Source organism: Nansenia antarctica, assembly GCF_963989245.1.
Source record: "Nansenia antarctica genome assembly, chromosome: 6".
NCBI lineage: Eukaryota > Metazoa > Chordata > Actinopteri > Argentiniformes > Microstomatidae > Nansenia > Nansenia antarctica.
The window spans coordinates 14,076,806-14,098,333 of record NC_137676.1 but is presented as its reverse complement, the minus strand read 5'-3'; the positions used below and the strand labels follow the sequence as shown (position 1 = coordinate 14,098,333).

The window sequence follows — 21,528 nt, the reverse complement described above, 5'->3', positions numbered from 1 at the left end:
TTCGTTACACTGAGCCTGTCCTTCGATTTCTACCTCCACCAGCCTCCCCTGGTGTGAATCTGTATGGGTACATAATATATTGTACTTGCCCCTACCAAAGATGTGCTGCTCCAGCTCATCTAATCAGTGGCACTGATCACATGTTCCAAACAATGCCTGTTGTTATTGTAAGGACAACATCTGGAGAACCATTTGGTCTAATGACAGATTATGTGCTTAGTTTGGATGTATTGGATCCAATATACGTAAAAAATAAATAAAAAACACACTCAGTGCTACAGCACTACGACCATAATCTCAGTTGGAGTGTGGCAAGTTAGAGGTCACATCATAAAGGTGCATCCAAGAACCTAGTTGAAATACAGCTTCATTATTTTGATATAGAGGAATTGTAATGGCCTTAAACTAGGCTGTAAGTTATGTTTACCGAGACAAGCAGCCATGACATGAATACACAGGGCTCGAAAGAAGGGCCTATTCATAAATCTGCAACGGCTATATGCAAATCTGATGCAACTGACAAGTCAGAGCACTCCCTGTAGGCTATCATGCAAAAACACTTAGGGCCGGTTTCACAGATGAGGCTTGACACTAGTCCTGGACTCCAATGTAAAATCTCCATTGAAGATGTTTTTTAGTCTAGGATTAGGCTTAAGTCATGTCTGGGAAATTGGCACTTAATGTACTTTAGAGGTTACCAAGCTGAAATCTAGCAAACATTTGTTACCATTTTGCTTGTTGAAAAACAGATAGATCCTCCTGTGTCATCATTATCATCTTATCTGATGCATCTCTAAAAAGACTCCAGCAGCAGCAGCAGCAGCAGCAGGTCCATGCTTTATGGAACTTGCTTGTGGAAAATCTAATGTTGGTAGGTTGATACACGGTCTCGATGTGAAATATGTACAGGAGAGTGCGCCCTCTGGTGGTATGATCTACCGCCACTTACTACATCAGTTATGCAGCTCTATTTCTCTGGTCCCATAGATGATATTATGCCCAGACTGAGAATCCATCACTCTCTCAATGCTAGCGGTTATCATCCTGCATGGCTCTTACCTTACTTATCCGCCATGGGGGGTATTCCATCAACGTCTCTTGAGGAGCGTTATCAAAAATAAGCCTGGATCTTTAGCGACATTGATGGAATACCCCCAAGGTCAAGGAACTAAGTGTGGTTTAATGTGATGGGTGAGAAGAGCATGACCTCAAGAACAGATTATATTTTGTCATACGTAGAGCAGGTTGACTTTTTCAGACCTCCAATCCATTTCATTTACGGTTCAGAAGCCTATTATGTCAGCATGACCTCAGCTTTCAAAACGATTAAATATAATTACGAATCTGCAGGTGTGCACAAATTAAATATTAAACCTTTTGATTGCTCAGAGCTGGTCTGAGGACAAGCAATCATGTTCAATGACTCATCACCACAAAACAGATTTTGAAAGATGTTTATTTTAATAGACGCTTATTTTACAACCAAGGATGTAAAAAAAGAAAAACCAACAGCAAAAGCCTTTCATTTTTCTTTTTTCTCTAAAAAAATATTGTCGGCCTTTCCCCCCCCACTCTGTCCACATACCGTTTCAAAACTGGAAGAAACAGAAAATAAAACAACCTAAGCTGGAAGGCCTTGACATTTCTTGGCAAATATAAATATAGTGGTTTGAACAGGTTCTGCTCACATGATAGACCTTACGTACAGTATACACGACAGTAGGACACTCGGCACTGCCTGTATCAATTTCATTGTAGAAAACCAGAATTGTTCTCTTGTGTTTTTAATCAAAGCAATTCATGACGAGTAAATATGTACAATCAGCCAGCTCTTTTACTTTCTGTCTGTCGTCGTCCCCCCTTTAATAATCATGATTGTCTGTTCAGGGGGTGTAGTTGTTTGAATATGTGTAATCTGAATAAAAATTCGGCCCACCGCCCCTTCCTAATGGGTAACCCCATGAGTAGGGGGCCCCGCCTGGCCCCTCCGGCCGCTCATGTCCACGGCCCGGCCAGGGGCCCACAGGAGGGATTCCTCTCCCCCTGTAGCCTCCCACCGACCCGGGACCCATACCCCCCCCCATCTGTCCTGGCATGCCTCCTATACAACCGTAGCCACCTCCACTGTGTGGGGGACCTCCACTGTGTGGGGGACCTCCACTGTGTGGGGGGCAGCCACTGGTCCCTCCACCCCTGTTACCACCAGACAGCATAGGTCTGGGTCCTGAGCCCCCCCTGGTGGGTGCTGCGGGAAGGGCCACGTTGGCTCCATGGCTGTCGACACAGTTCACTGGAGTCCTGCCCTGTTGACAACCAGGGGTGCCGTTGCCAGGGGCTGCTGTCCTCTCCCTCTCCCCACCCTGGGTAAGCCCACTGTGGGAGACTGAGCCAGAAGTGGCACCTCCTTGGCTGCCGTTCCCCGCTCCCCCCCATAAGTCCTCCCTGTGCCCGCTGAGTGTCCGGTCTCCCTGATGAGTGGGGGTGCCGCTGGCACTACCGGTGGCCCCAGTTGGGTAGCTGTGCTGGGCCGCGTGGCTCTGGGGGAACCCCTGGCCCGAGGAGGCCGCGGCTGGGTCTGGGTAGACCGGTGCAGTGGAGAGGGGGTTGGGAGAGGCCTCCATGGCTGTGCTGGGCAGTGTGCCTGTGCTGCATGTAGAGAACGAGCCTCCGGTATCAGGGCCAGACTGGGCCGAGCCGAACGACTGAGACCCTCCCATCAACATGAGGTAGGGCGGAGGAGGGGGAGGTTTGACTTCAAAATTGAGGAGAGTCTGGCTGGTCAGGGGCCCTGTGGTGAGGGTGGAGCCTGGGGCTGTAGTAGACGCCGAGGCTGTGTGTCTGTAGTCCTGTTCCTGGGCGCTGCTGCCGGGCGAGGCAGGGTAGGCCGGGGAGGCCCCGTAACCAGGTGGACCAGAAAAGGGGCCCCACTGCGCTGACAGGAAGCTCTGATGAGGGTTCAGAGCGAAACCTCCCGGTGAAGTACTGCCCACATCTGATGGGCCCCGGCCCACCTGGTTGGTAGCTTTGAACTGTGAGATGGCCGACTTCAGAGCGGCGAAGTCAGACGGGTTGGGAGTGCTGCTGGAGTAGGGCAGGGAGGAAGGGGTCTGTGCGCCAGGGAGGGCATGCTGGTCCGGGAGGGGGGGGCGAAACTCCTCGGACTGGGGTAAGGGGGGCTGGAGCCGGGTCAGGGCCTCCACGCCTCCTTTCGGCTCCTGGCTTTGGGCAGAGGAGCGCTCGGGGGCGGTGCGGGTGTCGTCGTCATCGGAGTCTAGTGACATGTCCTCCGCCTCCACACACTCGTCATTCACTACTGAGACGGAGAGGTAAAGTAGAGGGAGAAGAGAAAGTGAATTAAAAAAAAAAAAAACAGTATGGATGGACAAGTTTGTCAAGTGGAAAAAAAGCACTGAAAAGAAAGGCTCAAAGGCTTCTGTGGGTCTGTTACGCAGCTCATCACTAAATAAGTCTATTATAATACACTGCGGGGTCCGTTTCACAGACAAGGCTTAAGCCTAATCCTAGCCTAAAAAGCTTCGTCAATGGAGATTTTACATCGAAAGTGTGATGGGACTAGGCTCAAGCTTTGTCTGTGAAACCGGCCCTATAGCTGATATGCTAGTGCTTACGACGACGAGACTTTTCAAGGCAAAAGTGCAATTCTATTCCCAAGTTATTCACCACACCCACCAGTAGAGGGTGGCGTAGGCAGCTCGCTTTGATCGCTGGAGCCGATCAGGCTGTGGAAGCTGGTCATCATGTCTTCAATGCTGGCGATTACGATTCCGTTCCTGGAGTACTGTAGGAACATCTCGAATCGCCTCTCTGCAGGGGCAAACACCACAAAGCCGGCCGTTCAGCACACTCAGCATAACTGCAATGGCAGCACTACAAAATTAAAGTAAAGCTTCTGGTAGTAAAAAAAATGTTCCTCCACTATTTAATAAGTTGAATTGGTACCATGTTATTCATGCATGATAACTCTTTCAAGAGAGCGGCATGGATAGTTGGCAATCCATGGTACTGATGATGATGAGGATGATACCTGTGAGGAAGATGATGTGACGTTGTTGGGTGTGATGAGCCTGGAGCTTGACCAGGCAGTCCAGATCGGGGGCGAGACGTGATTGGGTGTCGCACTCATGGTAAGGTAGGAACTCCACCAGGTGCTTCTTCTGATAGGCTGTCAGCAGGTTCAGCAGAGCCATGGCATCACTGTTCAACCTATGAGAGGAGAACGGACATGTCACTTTCTCTTGTCCCTCTCCTTTACCTCTGTCTCAGTAGTGAATGACGAGTGCGTGGAGGCGGAGGACATCGTCGGCTAGGCCCCAATGACGACGACACCCACACCATCGCCGAGCCGCCCTCTGCCCGAATCCAGGAGGGGAAAGGAGGCGTGGAGGAGGCCTTGACCCGGGTGGGGCAGTGTGACCAAATATAGTGACCGAACTGTTCTATGTTTTGGTAGAAATAATGTATATAGTGACTGAAGCATTCAGATCCGAACCAACAGGTTCCTGGAACAGCTTCTAACCTCAGGCCATTAGACTGTTGAAGCTCAGGCCATTAGACCCCCCCCTTCCCCCCCTGACTCCCTTTAGGGGCGTAACATGTACGTTCTAGAGAAAAGTCACCAGCCACTCAGATTTTTTTATCAACCAATAATAAATAAATATTATGGCAAAGATCACAAAAACACATTAGCATGACATCTGACGGATTGATTACTCCCTGCACAGAAAGAACCTCCTGTGGGCTTTTAAGTCTGTGCTTTTAATCCCTTACCTTTCCTGTATAATTAGTCTAAAACGTCTATCCAATGTATACCCAAAGTAAATTGAAAGCTGTTCTTGAACCATTTGGAGTAAATGCATGGGGTTGGTCTCCGTTTGAAGGTAACACTCTGAAGTTTGCTCTCCAACAGTAAGAATGACTAAGTGGCACTGGCATTGAGAAATACAAGTTTGACACACTGAAGTAAACGTTTATTTTTTTAATTTTCGGCTAAATATTTTTTTCCCGATGTAAACAAACCGTTGTGGTCGGAATGTTATCGATCGGTGGTCAACTATAAGGCTTCACTGGTGAGTTTTAGCAAATTTGTCAATGTAGCGTGTTTGTTGGTGGTCTGACAGCGACGTCGCTTGTGCTTCTGCTGTTGTGATTGTAGCTTGAGATGGATTCTTTGGCTCGAAGCGCAAGAATCTTAGCTTTGAGAGGATGTAACGCATGACTACCTACGTAAACATAGGAAGCATGTACAGGTCGCACATGGCGTTAGGGCCCGCAGTCGGGCCGTCGGATGCTTAACTGGCTACTCTCATCCCTGTCAAAACACAGCTAAATATTTTATAATAATAAAATATAATGTTTTTTATCTCACACGTCGTGTGTAAGTTGCTATCTCGTGCTGTCGTGTGTAGTTGACTTTGACTGTTCTGCTTTATTTTAGGTTGTAACCAGAGACACTGTTGTAATTAAGAAGTGTGATTGAGATGTGCAGGTAGGTTTTACCCGCCAATTGCAAAATCGACAACATTTTTGGCGGGTGGAGGGTGTTAATTGTTTGCCCTGGTGTGATCTATTCTATGTTTTGGTAGAAATTATGATGTGACCATTTTTGTATTTGACATTAACATTTTTGCCATTTAGCAGACATCTTTATCCAAAGCAACTTATAATAAATAATACATTTGTCTAAGTCCATCTATCGATCATCAAAAAGTATCTATTGCTATGACCGGGGGCCATTGGCAGTTACCATGCCAACGGTATATAGCGACCACACGACTACTCGGGACACGTCAAGGTACTCACCGGCCCAACTCTTTCAGCTTCTTCTGGGACTTGCAGTGCACCTTCCACTGCCAGGGGTTCTCAGGAGAACTCTGCTCCTCAATGAACCGCAGAAACCCCTGCAGCCGCTCTGCGCACAACAGGAAACAACATGGTTTGAGTTCAATCTCTCGACACACCAGGCAGTAAGTAGCATCCTATCACAGGGTTCGACAGTGCGACTGTTTTGGTCGCATTTGCGAGTGAATATATTTCTGTGCGACTTGGAAATACATTCAATCGCACCAGTGCGACAAAAAATAAAAATAAAATAAATAATTTTAAAAAGCTGAACTACTGTCATGCGCAGTCAATATTATGTTCGTTAATAAGATCACAGCGCATCTAAACCAATGCAATCCTTTGAAAACAGAAGAAAAAAAAAACAGACACGTGACCCGCAAGCACAACAAGCGCGCATTTACATTTGAAAATCCTGTCAGAAAAAGACCGCTGTTAAAATGAATACGATTACGGCATACTTTAGCAAGGCTAATGTTAGCACCGTTCCAGACAGAGAGGAGGTAGAGGGGGGTAGTGGAGTCAACATTACAGCTGGAGACGAGAGTGACGAAGAAAACAGAGACGGGGAAAGCGAGGAGGAGAGCGCCCGGTCAGAAAGTGTGTCAGGGGAGGGGAAAGGTCATTATCCACGCGGTGATAATGGCGGTGCCACTGCCAACGCGAAGTCTGGTCTGACAAAAGTGACAAAGGTCTACAGGTACAGTGCTGAGTGGCAAACATCTTTCCCGTGGCTGTTGCTGAAGGAAGGGAAGATGTATTGCAAGTGGTGTGTCGCCCACATGAAGTTAGCTGGAAAGACCGCGTTTGTGTCAGGAGACGCACAGCTGAAACGCGACACAGTGAAAAAACATGGTCTGTCTCGCAAACATGTGAAATGCAGGGAAGTTTTCATGTCAGCTCAGAACAAGCCCCTTGAGAAAGCTGTTGGACGCCAGAAGGCTAGCTCCAGTGAGGAAATTAAAAGACAGCTCAAGTTAAAGTTTAACATCGCTTACTACGTGGCAAAAGAAGAGATCCCATTTATTAAATTCCACAAATGATTCGCCCTTCACAAGAAAAATGGCGTTGAATTAAATCCAACCTATAGTAATGACAAACGATGCGCTGACATGATCGGGCAGATAGCGGATGCCATGAGAGAAGACCTTGCTGTGAAGATCAATTCCGCACACTATCTCGCCTGGGCTTAATTATTTATTTATTCATGAATCATTTATTAATAAATGAATATTCTTACTTCCCCTTTACATTGTGTGAGTCTCCATTTGTATTACGGCCAAGAGCCGGTTATGATAATTCTGATATGTTATGATTATGATAATTTGTTGTCGTCATACGAAAATTGCGCAATTTTCATTGTGCTACTGAAATTCTTGGTGTGCTACTAAATTTTTTGACATGGTAGCACAGTGCTACCTGGGGAAAAGGTAAGCGTCAAACCCTGTATCAACCACAGCAGCAGAGTGTGTCTGTGTATTGGAATTGAATTGGGAGTTTCATTTGAATTGGGGAGGTTTTATTGGCAAATTGGAACTCAATTCACTTCCGTTATTTCATGAAATTGAAAACAAATTCACCCCCAAACACTCGACACACCAGAGCTGGTCTGAGGACCAGAGGACCAGAGAGACGGCAGACTCACCGTGTGTGATGAAGTCTGGGTTCAGGACATTCTCGTCAGACACAATGAACCCTCCGGACACGAACAGCTCGTTGTAGGTGTGGTTCTTCACGTCGTCCAGACTGTCCACTCCTGCGAAGCTCACTGTGGAATGCTTCTTCAATGACACCAGGGCTGGGATCTGAGTGTGTGTGTGTGTGTGGGGGGGGGGGGGGGGTACAATGGAGCTTTATTATTCAGTCTATTTTCCATACAAGAGCAATGTGTTTTATTGTTTTGATAACGTTTCCGTTTTGACGGCTAGAAGCAGCGGTTCGAAAATAGCTATTTCAGTGTGAAAGCATATCATCTAAAAAAAAAAAGCAGAGACAATCATGACGAGGGTGAATTGTAATCATTCAGCTCATTTCTGGGCTGAGGCATTGTGTCTGGGTCTGTGGATGAGTCGTGCTGGCAGCTTGACACTACCTTGTGCACGTGAGCGGCGATGTCCTCGTTCTGAATGATGATCAGTAGCTTATCCAGACGGCTGTTATTCTCCAGGAACATCTGAGGGTTGCACTCTGAGTTGCCAAGGCTCATCAAGTATTCCTGTGATGGAGAGACAGGAGATTTAAGAGACGCACATTTAAGAGGTACCACATCACAAGAAAGAATTCACGAGGTGCAGACGGGTAAGTCATAAAACTTGGGAAGAGGAGAGGACGGGCTCTGTCGCTCTATCATACTTTTATTTACCGGGGTATATTGTTCTCCCGATGTACTATTTCAGAGAGACATGGAGTGTTGACGCCCATGACAATGAAACTGTGGAAGTAGAATTAAGTATATGACTCATATTGTCTTCCTCGAGACAAAGTTGGTAGATCAACAAATGATGGAACTCGTGGATGGAAAGACATCATAGGGAAACGGTCAAAACTATTACTGTGTCCCTTCGCAATAGGGCTGGGGCACCTCGTCCACATAATGGGTTGCAGAAATGCATCGATTCGCATAACGTGCATCAAAGTTTGCAAGGAAGTACCGTAAGTTGGCTGTGCCCAGTCGAAGCACGGAAAAAACAAAGTGTATTTTATATCTAAAGAGTATTATAGACAGAGACCGAACATGGTGCCCTGTAAGCTCTGCAAATTGGAAATGGCTTATCACAACAGTACAACTGCTATGCACAGACACTTGAAGAGAAAGCATCCCGGAGCGCTTTGTGAAGACGGCAACAAGACAGCAACAAGACAGCACCGAAAGTCCTGTTTATTTTTTGTCCCCACCCACCAAGCACGATATAGGATCATGAACACACGTAACGTGTTTCTGTTAGTAGTGTTAATGTTAAGCGTTAATGTTAAGTGTTAGTCACTTAAAACAGATTTTCTAAATGTTTATTCATCGTCCCCATGTTAAAAGTAATTTCTGCACCGCAGAAATGTCCTTTTACTTGAATTGAACAAGCTCTTGCTTTAATTTTATTTTGGAGAGATTTTATGTTGGACTGTAGTTAAGACTGGGCTATTTTTGGTTGAGGAATAATGCCCTGCAGTCCATACTTTGTTTCTTATTACATTTTTTCGTTTTTAAGAGAAGATGATTGAATAACATATTGATATATTAATGACATGTTTTTTATGTTTATTTTGGGAAAAGTAAATATTATATTAATCGAGCAATGAAAACGTTAGAATAATCGACTAATTGAAAAATTAATTGTGAGATTAATCGTTAGGTGCATCCCTACTTCACAACAGACCATCACAGGAGGCACTCGGATGCAGGGACAAGAAAGCTCATACAATGATGTTGGTGAACGTTAGCTTAATTCATCAACGGTTTCTCCGCTTCTGCACAAATGTTGGGGAATTCTGCAGCATTTCCATTTTTACCAATTAGCAGACACTTTTATCCAAAGCGACTTACAATTAGAGATTACAGGGGCAGTCTCCCTGGAGTAACTTAGGGGTAAGTGCCTTACTCAAGGGCACACTAGTGGTGGTGTTCCCAGGTGGGATTTGAACTCATGACCGTCTGATCACCAGTCTAACTCACTTGTTCAGTAGGCCACCACTACCCCCTTTTTTTCTCAGCAAAATGGCTTCTAAGCATCACCCATATTGGGTGGGCTGCATGTTGGCTTTGAGTGGCTGGGGTGATTTCCCTGTGTAATGTACTGCACTGAGACTGAGCCACAATCAGTAAAGGTGCCACTCAAGCAGATAAACAAGTAGAGGCCAACAAGTACCTTGATTTCCACACAGATTTCACTCTCCTCCTCCTCGTCTGCTGTGTGGATGTAGAACTTGACCGTGTTCTTCTGCACGTCCTTAAAGATCTCCACCAGATGGCTGAACATCTCCGGCTGGAGCTGGCCAATCAGGCTGTTGCCCAGGAGCCCCGTTACTGAGACTGGGGCACCAGAAGGGGGCACTGGGGTAGCAGGGGCAGGGGCAGATCCAGACACAAGGCCTGGGGTCTGGGAAGGGTTCAAGTCTGGAGATTCCGCGGTGACCTGCGAGGGAGAGTACACGTCCTTGTCCGCCTCCGTGGAGCCAGACTCTGGCTTCCTCTTGGAGGAGAGTTTCTGATGGGACTCTTTGATCGTGCCCAGTTTCCCCCGGCTGTGGGACGAGGAGGAGGAGGAGGAGGAGGAGGCGGCGCTCTTAGGCTGAGGTGGGTGTGCTTTGGTTTTCTGGGCGGGTTTAGGGGTAGGGGTGGGGGACGTGATGGGGGCAGGGACAGGTGACTGGACCGGGGCAGGGGTGAGAGCGGGTGGCGGGGGCAGCGAGGGGTTCGCGGTGAGGGAAGGCGGTGGGGAAAGAACCGACGAACTAGGATGGGTAGGGGTGAGGTGAGGGGCAGGCGGAGGGACAGAGGGGACGGGAAGGGGAGGGGCAGGGGTGAGGGTGAACGGAGGAGGGTTAGCAGTAGCCTGTGCTGGGGCACAGAGGGGAGGGGGAGGGGCGGCGACGGACCCCGGGGTTCTAGCGGCGTCTCTGTGGGGCGGGGCTACGGGCGTTCGTATCAACCGGCCCATCCTCTCGCACAGCGTGTGGACGTGACCCTGGACGGGCACCGCCGTGACGTAGGGCGCCACAAAGTCAGAGAACGAGCTGTTGGGCTGCCAGGTGTGGGGGGGGCGCGGGGCCGTCCGCTGGGGCAGCTGGGTTCTGTAGTAGACGTGCTGGCTCTGCATGACGCCCTGGATGCCGGCCGAGAGGCTGTGGAGCTCCTGGGTGAGGATGGTGTCCAGGCTGCTGCAGGGCCTCGGCACCACCCCCCTCTCCTCCGGAGGAGGCGGCGGCGCCCGCGGACCCCTCTTCCCCTCCGCGACCGGGGGGCCGTCGGACACAGGGTCAGGGGGGAAGGCGTGGGATTTGTCTGCAGACAAAAAAAGAAAAGAAAGGCAGAGTGTGTGTTAAGGTAATAACGTATCACTTAGAATAACAAACAACCGACGTGATCGATATGTTAAAACCCATATCATGTGTTCCGGCAAAAACTAGCACGAGACGATTTGTTTCGATTAGAGAATGTCTCTCCCCCCTATGAAAGCACTTTTCTACCCGCCCGCCTCTTCACGACAGCGCCGTTCAAATCTATGTGGTTGGCAGCGGATGAGAACAGTGCCTACAGAGTGTGGTACTGTACCTGTCAGAGAGGGGGGGGCCCAGGGTGGGTTGTTGGAGCTGTGGGCCTGTTCACCCGCAGAGCAGGGACTGACCGGACTGCCCAGACTGCACGCCGTCTGCTCCTGGAAACACACACACACCACCCACCGCTACGGTTAAAGACCTGAGTATTGATGCCGTTCACATGGTACTGTCAGACAGTTCGCTGTATCGTAGTAGTAGTAAACACACACACACACACACACACACACACACACCTCCAGATAGTCTGGCCTAGTCTGGTCTTCTCGTTTTCTCTGCCCCAGCTCTGGGAGTCCGGCCTCCGCCCTCCCTCCGTACGACGGCGCTCCGTCCGGGGGCTTCTCCGCGCCCGCCGAGGGCTCGCCGTGGTCGGCGACCGCTCCGATGGCGTTGTTGAAGGTGGACAGCAGGAGCTTCAGCAGGCGCTGGGTTTCGTTGACCTGGGAACTCTGGGCGCCGCCCACCCTGTCCCTCAGGTCCGTGTCGTAGATGCCCATGCTCTCGATGACGGCCGCCAGGTTGTAGTTCTGGCCCTCCTCCGCGTCCTCCCCCGGCCCGACTGGGAGGACACGCACACACACACACACACACACACACACACAGAGACAGACAGACACACACACAGACAGAGACACACAGACAGACAGACAGACGCACGCACAGACAGACACACACAAACATAAGACCTTTAATATGGATAGATTGTATAAACTGTGTAACATGTATTGAGCAGCTATAGGCCTAGTTTCATGTATCGTGTTCAGTTTTCTTAAGGCTCTGCGGAACAATCTCACGAGGTAACACTGGGGAGTACAGCTTCACTGATGGACACTGGCAGACGAAAGAGAGTGAGACTGTGTTCTGCTTATTACATTGTATCTCTCATTATATTGTACCTGCTGTCCTTATGGCTTGGGGCAGGGTGGCGTTTTCATGAGTACATGAGGAGAAGCAGCGACTATCATTCTTTGCAAGGAACTGCGCTGACCAGAGAGTAGTACACCCTCTATTTCAGACACACGGAAATGTAAAATGATACTAATACTGGGTGTAAGAATATGCTACTCTAAAAATGCCTAGGGTTTTTCCTCCATCCCTCCCACATACACTCTCCCTTCAAGACTCTTTCACCCTCTCACTCTCTTTACACACCCACACACACACACACACACGCACACAAACGCACACACCCACCCACCCACACCCACACCCACAAACACACCCACACACACACACTCACCCTCACCCTCACCCACCCACACCCTCACAGAACTGTAACAACTTCCTCACCTCTGCTAGGTTCTCCATTGCTTTCCCCTCGTAGGTATTTATACACCCCCCCTGTATCCTCCTCCAGTTTCCTCTTCAGACTGTGGGAGTCCCAGGCCCCGTCCTCCCCCCCGTCGCTCCTCTCCTTCACCAGGGTCTTCTTATGCCGCTGGATCAGCTTCAGCAGCTGCTTCATTTTGTCCTTATCGTACTCGCTCTGAGCCAGCCGGGAGCGCTGGGCCTGGGCCTGGGGTTGGGGCTGGGCCTGAGGCGGGGGCTGGGCCAGAGGCGGGGGCTGGGCCCCGTTAGAGCGGGACATCCCTGGCCTCCGCCTGCTGCTGCTCTCCAGGGGTGGTGGTGCCACCCTGTCCGGTTTCTCTGGCCTATCGGACCCCCCCGAGCCCCCCCAGTCAGACACAGGGCTGTAGTCAGCCGCAGCAGAGGCTGTGGGGGGGGCCACCTCTGTCGGGGGGGGCGGGGGGGGCTGCTGTACGCTCTCCAGCATGTCCTTGGCTTTGGCCAGGGAAAAGATGTAGGCGGCGGGGCGATGGAGGTAGCGCAGCACGGCCTCCATGTTGGGTTTGGGTCGGGGGGCGGGGTGCAGGTTGCCCCTCTCGTTGTACTCTGTCAGGTAGAAGGGCCGGGCCTGGCCGCTGTCCGTACGGACAAGGTAGTCCCGAGTCTGCCGCTCCACCCCGGAGCTCAGGTCCTGGCCTGGGTTCAAGCGCAGCTTGAGGAGGGCGTAGTGGAGGGCGGGGATGAAGGGGCCCAGAGCAGCCAGCAGGGGAGGCTGGGGCTCAGCAGACAGAGGCTCTGGTTGTGACCGTCTGGACACTGGGGAAGTAAGCAAACACACGGGTCAACAGGAGTCTGTGGTCATAAGGAGGAGGTTTCACAAAGGAGGTTTCCTGGGAGAAGATTAAGACGTTCTTTGAGGGAGAAGGTACATTTGTTTCAGCCGCTGGTGAAACCTGGAGCAAGTCGCCGACCAATCAAAATGTTCTGACTTTTATTCTGAAAATATCCGAAATGTCAACATTGTTGAAAATCAATGACACACTCGCTAAAGTCAGCCAAAACATTGCAATGCAATGGACTCGGTGAGTAATCCCCACTACTACCTAGTTAACTAGAACACTACTTTTCATTGGTAGCAGGCTCACAAACCAAGAAGCTGTGTTAGTTGACTAGCGAGGATGTCACTGATTTTCAACAACACTGAAATGTATTTACATTTTTCCCATTAACGTGAACATTAAATCGGCTGCCGACTTCTTCCCGGTTCCATCAGCTGCGGTCACATTTGAGAGGAATTACTTACTGAACTTGACGACTCCCCTCGACTCTTGAAAGACGAACAGAGCCTGTAGGCTTCTCTCAATACGCTCCCGCCGCTCTACAACACACAAAACATAAACCGCTGACTTCCTCCGAACTAAACAAACGTACAGAGACAGGAGAGAGAGAGGGGGAGAGAGAGAGAGAGAGAGAGAGAGAGAGGGGGGGGGGAGCCAGAAAGAAAGAAAGAGAATGAAAGAATGTACCATTGGGATTGACCATCTGAGAAGAAGACAGCAGGAAGAGGAAGCCTTTGTCCATCAATGGCTTCACCATCACCTGCACCGTGGAGGAACAGACAGAACACCCGTCACATCTTCACCATGGAGGAACAGACACATCTTCACACAACAAACACAACATGGAGCAAGTCCTGCACTTGGCAAAGGACTTCATTGACTCCAATGATCTCAACCTCAATTGAAGTATGGGGAAGTAACTGGCGGTCTTGAGGGGTTTGTATAATAATAATAATAATAATAATAATAATTATTATTATTATTATTATTATTATTATAATAATAGGAGATGCTCTCCAATTGGGGAATTGGCTGATTTCTGCTGCTCTACCCAACAAATCAGAAGGGACAACCCGTGTAGAGGGGTCGCAGCCTCTCTCCTCCTCCCTCTTCCTCCCTCCTACTCACCATCCTCTCCCTCTCCAACTTGTGTAGGATCCCTGTGAGGCAGCTGCTGTAGGGCCTGCCCTTCCCATCCACCACCTCAAACAGGCTGCAATACCTCCCACACTTCAGCACTGAAAAACACACACGCACACACACACACACACACACACACACACACACACACACACACGAATGATGTTAAGAATTGAGAGAAAAAACCTGACAAAACACCCACACCACTACCAACTGGTTTAAAGAAGCGTGGTGATGGGCCAAACAGTGTTTCCAGTCAGATGTTCAGACAGTGACTTATTGTTGTGAGTGTAGTTGAGTCCTAGCAGGGTGTTTATGTGGAGGGAGGGTGGTGTGGTGGGGGGGGCTGACCGTCGCGTGCGTTGCTGTAGGTGTCCCACGCGAACAGCACTGATGGGATCCTCCTCTTCACTTGGTCCAGCTGCATGCCTTGATTCACCTCCAATCGCTCAGGACTGCAGCAGAAAACATCAAAACAAACATCAAACAAACGCTGTCTCAGTCACAGGAATGGGGGCTGACTCATATATATATGCAAAAGTGACATCGCACAACTGAACTGCCAGCTACAAATTGTTCACTTGTTTACTAAGTCTTACATCAATGTCAAGAGAAATGTAGAACAGGGTAACCCCCACACTTACAAGACTAACTGTAAACACAGTTTCTGTTTCAGAGCTACATAATTAGCGACAGAGATGTTTCTGCTGAATGGCTGATGAGGTACTCACAGCTTAATGGGGAGGTAGGGCACAGAGGAGGAGCGCAGGCAGACCTGGCAAACCACCTGGCCCTTGTTCATCAGCGTCCCACTCCACACCGTGTAGCTGCTCCTCACTGGCCCGCACCAGGAAGAGGGGTCAAAGGTCAGAACGTGGAGAAAAAACACACTTTACAAATCTAGATTTCTAGTATAATACATATGATGGGGGAGGAGTGCGCTTGTACCTTTGTTTTCTGTTTCAGCGATGCTACTGCTGTTGAACCTATTCACGAGAGAAGAACAACATTAAAAAAACATTGAGACCAACGGTTCGACTCACGTGTGCAGCTGTTTCCCAGGGCCAGGTGTGTGGGTTGGAAGGTACCTGTGTGCGGCCATAGGCGCAGCTGCAGCTCCAGACTCCAAGGCCTTGCCTTTGTACTGGAAGGACATCACGGCGTAGGGGCGCACGTGCCGGGGTCGAGGCTTGATTTCGTCAAATGCAAACTCATAGAAGTATTGCTGAAAGAGATTGCAGAGCCAGTGTGAAGAAAGAGGAAAAAAAAAATGACAAAATGAAAAAGGGATCAAATAAAATAAATAAGTCAACAAACAATTAAAAAGATCCATTAACTAATTCTCCACGAAGTGGCACCCTGTTTTCTTTCTTTTTTGGTTTTGTTTACCTGTGTCTGCTCAAACGCCCTGTATGACAGCAGGGAGGTGACCCTGGCGGCGTTTTTGGACACATGACAGTCGAACTTGGGCGTGGGGTCCATGCCATTCTTGTGCATTTCAGTGATGCTCTTCAGGCGACCCTGTGAAGCAAAACATCACTCACTACATAGATAACCCTTCTATTTAGACACTACATAGATATCCCTCCATTTAGACACTACATAGATATCCCTCTATTTAAATGACCCTGTCCAAATTCCCATCAGATATGTGGCTATAAATATGTGTCGGATATGTGGCTATAAATATATAAACACTATCTAGTTACAGTGTGTCCTGGTTTATTGTAAACAGTATAATGGGCTTCCAATCCATTCAATAAATTACCTTCATGACTTTAAATACGACAATATCCCCACAGGCGCCCACTTCAAACGGGTTGATTTGCAGCAGGTCAGCGTATTTGGACAGATAAAGACCTGAAATTAAAAAAGCGTACACACATCACAGAAAAACATGACAAACGCGGCATAAACAAATATGCGTGTGTGTTCATGGTGTCTATGGACAACAAGGCTAATTTCCGAACCACTGTGTGTATGTTGCATACTGCATTTCACCACGTTTTTTTACCAAGCGTCATTGTCATAAATATTCTGGCCATACTCAGCTGTTGCTAAGCTGCGTATTAGGTGTCCTCAGATGTAACTGTATCAGGAAGACGTGCTAATCGGTCCACCAGAGGATAACGGTGCCCTCACTAAGCAATGGCTTATAGCATTGCCTCACTTACAGTCATACTCAATTAATTATGATATCACTGGATGAACAATTCAAACACATTCCTGATTCCAAAGTACACATACACACAGTACACACACACACACACACAGACACTCACCCATTGCTGGATTTCCTAACGCAGTGATCTTAGAGTGTCCCACCGACAGACCCTTCTCACAAATCCACGGGAGCTGGAAACAGAGCAGCACAAACTTGTGAATAAAAGTTCTACCTTCTCTGCGACGGCTGGCCTATCTCCAGTCCCTGTCATCTGTGTCCCGGGAGCAGCCACAGAGGCAGACTAACCTTGGCTTTGTCTGGGAACAGGAAGCAGTAGGACTCCACGAGCTCTGGTTCCGTGCGGCCATCTTGCTTCAGCTCTCTCCTCTTCTCAATGAACTGTCAGACAGACAAGGGGCAAAGGGCAGATTAGAAGACTCATCGAGTCCAATAGAAGGAAGAAAAAAAAAACGGCAGCTCCAAAAAGAAAACCTGTCAAAAGGAGACACTGGGTCTAAAAGAAAGAAATCAAGCAAAATCCTTCAACCAGAAAGTATAAACTTGTGGTTGGGACAGGTAGTTACTTCCTCATTTTACTTCCTCAGGGGGTGGGGGGGGGGGCAGCAGTTGTAAAGTTAAATACTGAGACGTGTGGCCACACAGTGACCAGCACAGGTAAAGGACGTGCTGCTCAGCTACCTCCTTCTCCAGCAGCTCGTTGTGGATGAGCCTGGCTTTGCAGTAGGAGAAGGTCCCTCGCGACGACGCATCCAGGTAGAAGGAGGACAGGACCTTCACAAGCTCCTCAAACTCCCGGGAATGAGCTGGCAGGAACTGGTACAGGCCTGTAGAGATGACGAGAAGAGTTCACCGGCATTAGTTATACAACATCAGCGCTGAACGATTTAGAAGGGAAAGACATTGTTTATCGTATGCATTCCCATTTAATTTTTTCCTGAGGATCTGGGGGGGAACTATACGATAGGAACCCATGTGGAAATGGGGGCCGGCTCAGACTGTTTCATACTTCAATGTCATTATTAGCCACTTCAGAGAATCTGGCTGTACTGTACATGAGTGGTGGGCCTGTTTCACATGCCACAGGCTTATTCAAGAGGGCCGTGTTAATGGATGTTTCAATAGAAATGTATGGTACTGCGCAGACTAGGTTATCTGATACACAGAGCAGGGACCTGTGATGGCTCTACACACAACATTACTATCTGCCACTGAATATGCCCCACGTGTTCATATAGGGAGGAGTCTGTGGTTTGGGACCATCACATAGGGGGCTATGGAGGCGGTATACATGATTAGTGGTGTGTGTGTGTGTGAGAGAGTAATGCTTAGACTACACATAGGGTTCATCAACTTGCTGTCAAGAGGCAGCAAATTCAGGGGAATCTTTTTTTTTTCTGTATTGGGAGATTGATAAAAAAGTGTTGGCCAAATATCATATATGATCTTGGAGGCATTGTGAGTGGCAGTTCAGCCAGAGTTGGGGAGGATTCCATCTAAATAACAGTCAACACTGTAATTACACTCTTACGACTGAATTACGTCACAGGAATGGAAAATGGAATTCACCCAAACTCTGGTGTAAACAAAAATTGTGTGTGTGTGTGTGGGGGGGGGGGGGGGGGGGGACAGCATGGAAACATATTAGTACAACTTCCAACAGTCATAGCACTCTGTATATCAAAAGGATTCCCTATGCGATAAGTAGACCTACAGAAAGTGGTTGGAACGGCTCTACCATGTCATACATAACCTGCAGGAGAATACACCTAATGACAACTAAATGCACATCCTTCTTCGCTGTAACCTAACCAAATTATTATGACCCCCCAATACACAGGAAAGCGCTAATCATGATCAACAGTGACCAACCAGCCAGTGTCATTCGTCACTATTTCCCAAACAAGGACAATATAGCCAGAGTAGCTAGGACGCATGACTACGAACTGTATTTTGAAACCTGTTTACCTGTCTATATGCAAAAGCATTGGGTAGTCAGTCCTGCCATTGTCCAGGGAGACATAAAGATCATATGCTGGGGCCTTTTACTTGGTATGGTAAGTAGGTCTTTGCATGCGAGCTGTGACAATCATTTTGATGCCACACATTGTTGCCTGTTGCCTGTTGGTGGTCTTGGGCCCAATAGGCCTGAAGGAAACCACAGGCCATGTGGCCAGCATTGTACAATAGGACAGGCCTGAGTACAAAAAAGAGGGCCAGGACAACAAAACAGGTCTGAAGTATGAACTCAGGGTTCAGCTACTTCTGGATTGTCACTAATATGGCTTAGCCAATGACACTGGGGTTAGCCAGGGGGGAAGAGCTTCTACAGTGCTCCATTTTATGGGCCCAAGACCACACACAAGAACTCCAACCGAGGGTCAGGACATGAAGTCTTCCATAAGGGTCACGTGCCATATCTGCGAGGATATGGGATGTGTGGGCTGACTAGTCATCTCTGGATGGTTTCATGAAAGGGGGACATGGTAACCTGCTTTAGTTTAAATGCTCAAAATTGGGGTGTGGTTTGCATCCCCAAATGGACATTACTACGGTCACTTCCCCTCCCCAAAAATGCTTGTTTTTAAACGAGTCTTCGGCTGATCATAGATGATAGCACCATCAACACTGATCCCCACTGTCCTCATGAGCCTTCCAACAAACATGGAGACTTTGACGGACAGCATCGCCATCTCTTCACGTGTTTCCCTCCTGGCGCCTACAGAAACTTACCTGCAATGCCGATATGATATAGACGTCAATAAACTAACCTCTCTGCCCAGATGGATTAAAATGAATCCATGTCAATAATAATCTAACCTCAGTCGACACGCAGATTATGAATCACAGGAGGACAGCCTCTGTAATGTTGGAAATAGTAGTGAAAGGGCACAACCTTTCTTTTCCTTGATCTTCAGCCTCGGAATCTGAAAATTTCTTCGCGGCAACTCTTCAGAGTGTCTCTGGCCTGGTAAGGGCGAACTGGTGGCGCTCCTGCCGTCGGACTGGCCTCTCTTCCGCCGATCGGAGGCCTCTCGCTCGGGCATTACACCGCCGTCTTCACATCCAGGCGGCTGATCGCCATTTTGGTTGGATGTGGCCGAGGAGGTGGTGGCGGCTGGCGAAGGATTTCTCTTGCCGTCGACGCTCTCTGAGCCCAGTTTGCCCGTCTTGAGACCTTCTCTGTCCTTTTTTCTCTCCGCTTCGGCGTTCATGGCCATCTTTTGCGCACTGGGGGTATGGTCTTTCCGCGGGCAATGTAAGGTGTGTACACAGCGCCGCTTCACAGACACATTCTCCTCCTCATCCAGCCTCCGCCATTATGAATATGACGTTGACGTTCTTCTCCAACCACTGCAGAAACGCTGGCGTCACTCTGTTTACATGCGAGCTAAGCCGCGCTCCCTACCGGCCGTTTGGACGAATAACACTTTTCATCACGTTGTTGGACTGACATGTACTTTGTACTTGATTACTGAACTTAGGGGCACTTGGTTTGGGAGGGTTTAACTTTAACCTATTGCATAATTAGTTAGGGCTTAAAAAACTAACTCCACCTCTTACTATCTTTTTTTTTTTTTTTACAGAAAGCTCAACGACATGCTGTCTTTCCAAGCTGAACAGTCTCTGTCCATTAGTTAAATGCTTATATTCACAAATCAGTGTATTTTACTTACACATGCCCTCTAGGCAAATATATATATACCCATAATTGGTGTAGTGAGAGGACTGCAGGCAAACACATTATAACATACTGGGGCTTCACTGCAGTGTCTTAGCCTGGGGCTAGAGAGCTTTTAGCCGTGCCCCTTAGCCGTGCCCCTAGGCACAGCGCAGTGTGAAAAGACCTATTGTGCGATAGAGCATAGATAAATGATGCCGTAGATGTTATGCCCTATTTAAACACCAGAGGGAAGCAAAGTGACACTTTTTTTTTTTACAAAGGCATATGAACCATCCCTGATCTCTCTGATGATGTTTTCTTACAGTAAGGTTTCACCCCAGGGCCCTATTCCACAAAGCTCGATAAAGTTCTAAGCCTCGAAAATGTTAGCTTGCGTTCGGTGCCATCAATGTGGCTCAAATAATTCGCTGCTTGGTTGAGCTCCTTCTGAGTCAGATATAATTAGCCTGGTCCCGACCAGGCTAAAACACAGGCTATAGTCATCCGTGCGTCAAAAAAGGCTCACAGGCGGAAACTAAACCCTGAACGAAAGTTCCTCATGTGTCTTTTAGGAAATATTAGTTCCCACTTCACACGAGATAGATAGATTAGATAGTTTGATTAGATAGTTTGACTGTGTGATAGATAGATAATTTGATATTTTGAAAGTGTGATCGATAGATAGATAGTTTGATTGTGTGATAGATAACTTGATATTTTGAAAGATAAAAAGAAGTAATTGTCTCAACTTGCATTGCCGTCATAACAGCGGTCTGGCTGGCGTAGTGGTTAAGGCTGCGGACTCGAGTTCCAAAGGTTGCGAGTTCGAGACTTGACTAAGTCATTCATTTATTTATTTTTTACATTTAACCGAAGATTTCATGCAAAGGTTTCAAACACCATTGTAATCGTGTCAGTTCTTGTAAATTAGCCTGCACCATAATTTTATAGCCTACAATACTTTTTTAGATGAGATTTTAGATTAGATTCAGACAACGAAATGCAGTAAAAAGTGCGCCTGAAGAGGGATTTGAACCACCGATATAGAATAAATCCTATGGCAGCGGTCGATACCACTAGGCCATTGTGGCGATATGACGGTTTGTAGCCTGCTGCTGATATCACCACAGTAGTAAATATTCATTTATTAAAATATGAACATATAACAATAACTGGGGCTAGTATGACCTACGCATTTAATCGGTCAGCAATTTCTTGCCAAACCATTTCCCTCGCCTTGTTAATTGCGGCAGTATTGCACTATTTTACATCTTATTTTTCCGTCTTCA

General features: G+C 48.1%; 1 protein-coding gene across 1 annotated transcript; it reads right to left on the bottom strand.

Annotated features, from left to right (window-relative positions):
• Window positions 1-1,479: 1,479 nt before the first annotated feature.
• tasorb (transcription activation suppressor b) lies at window positions 1,480-19,796 on the bottom strand (the record flags this gene model as incomplete). The annotated part of the gene is made up of 23 exons (XM_080535186.1): window positions 1,480-3,310; window positions 3,691-3,825; window positions 4,046-4,224; window positions 5,821-5,929; window positions 7,505-7,664; window positions 7,952-8,074; window positions 9,720-10,855; window positions 11,126-11,228; window positions 11,364-11,686; window positions 12,418-13,230; window positions 13,718-13,792; window positions 13,941-14,013; window positions 14,382-14,491; window positions 14,745-14,848; window positions 15,125-15,230; window positions 15,342-15,379; window positions 15,482-15,618; window positions 15,783-15,914; window positions 16,162-16,253; window positions 16,676-16,748; window positions 16,864-16,956; window positions 17,257-17,402; window positions 19,472-19,796. 23 exons carry the CDS (start codon window positions 19,794-19,796, stop codon window positions 1,884-1,886), a joined length of 6,012 nt encoding a protein of 2,003 aa, XP_080391312.1. The 3' UTR covers window positions 1,480-1,883.
• Between the last annotated feature and the right edge of the window lie 1,732 nt (window positions 19,797-21,528).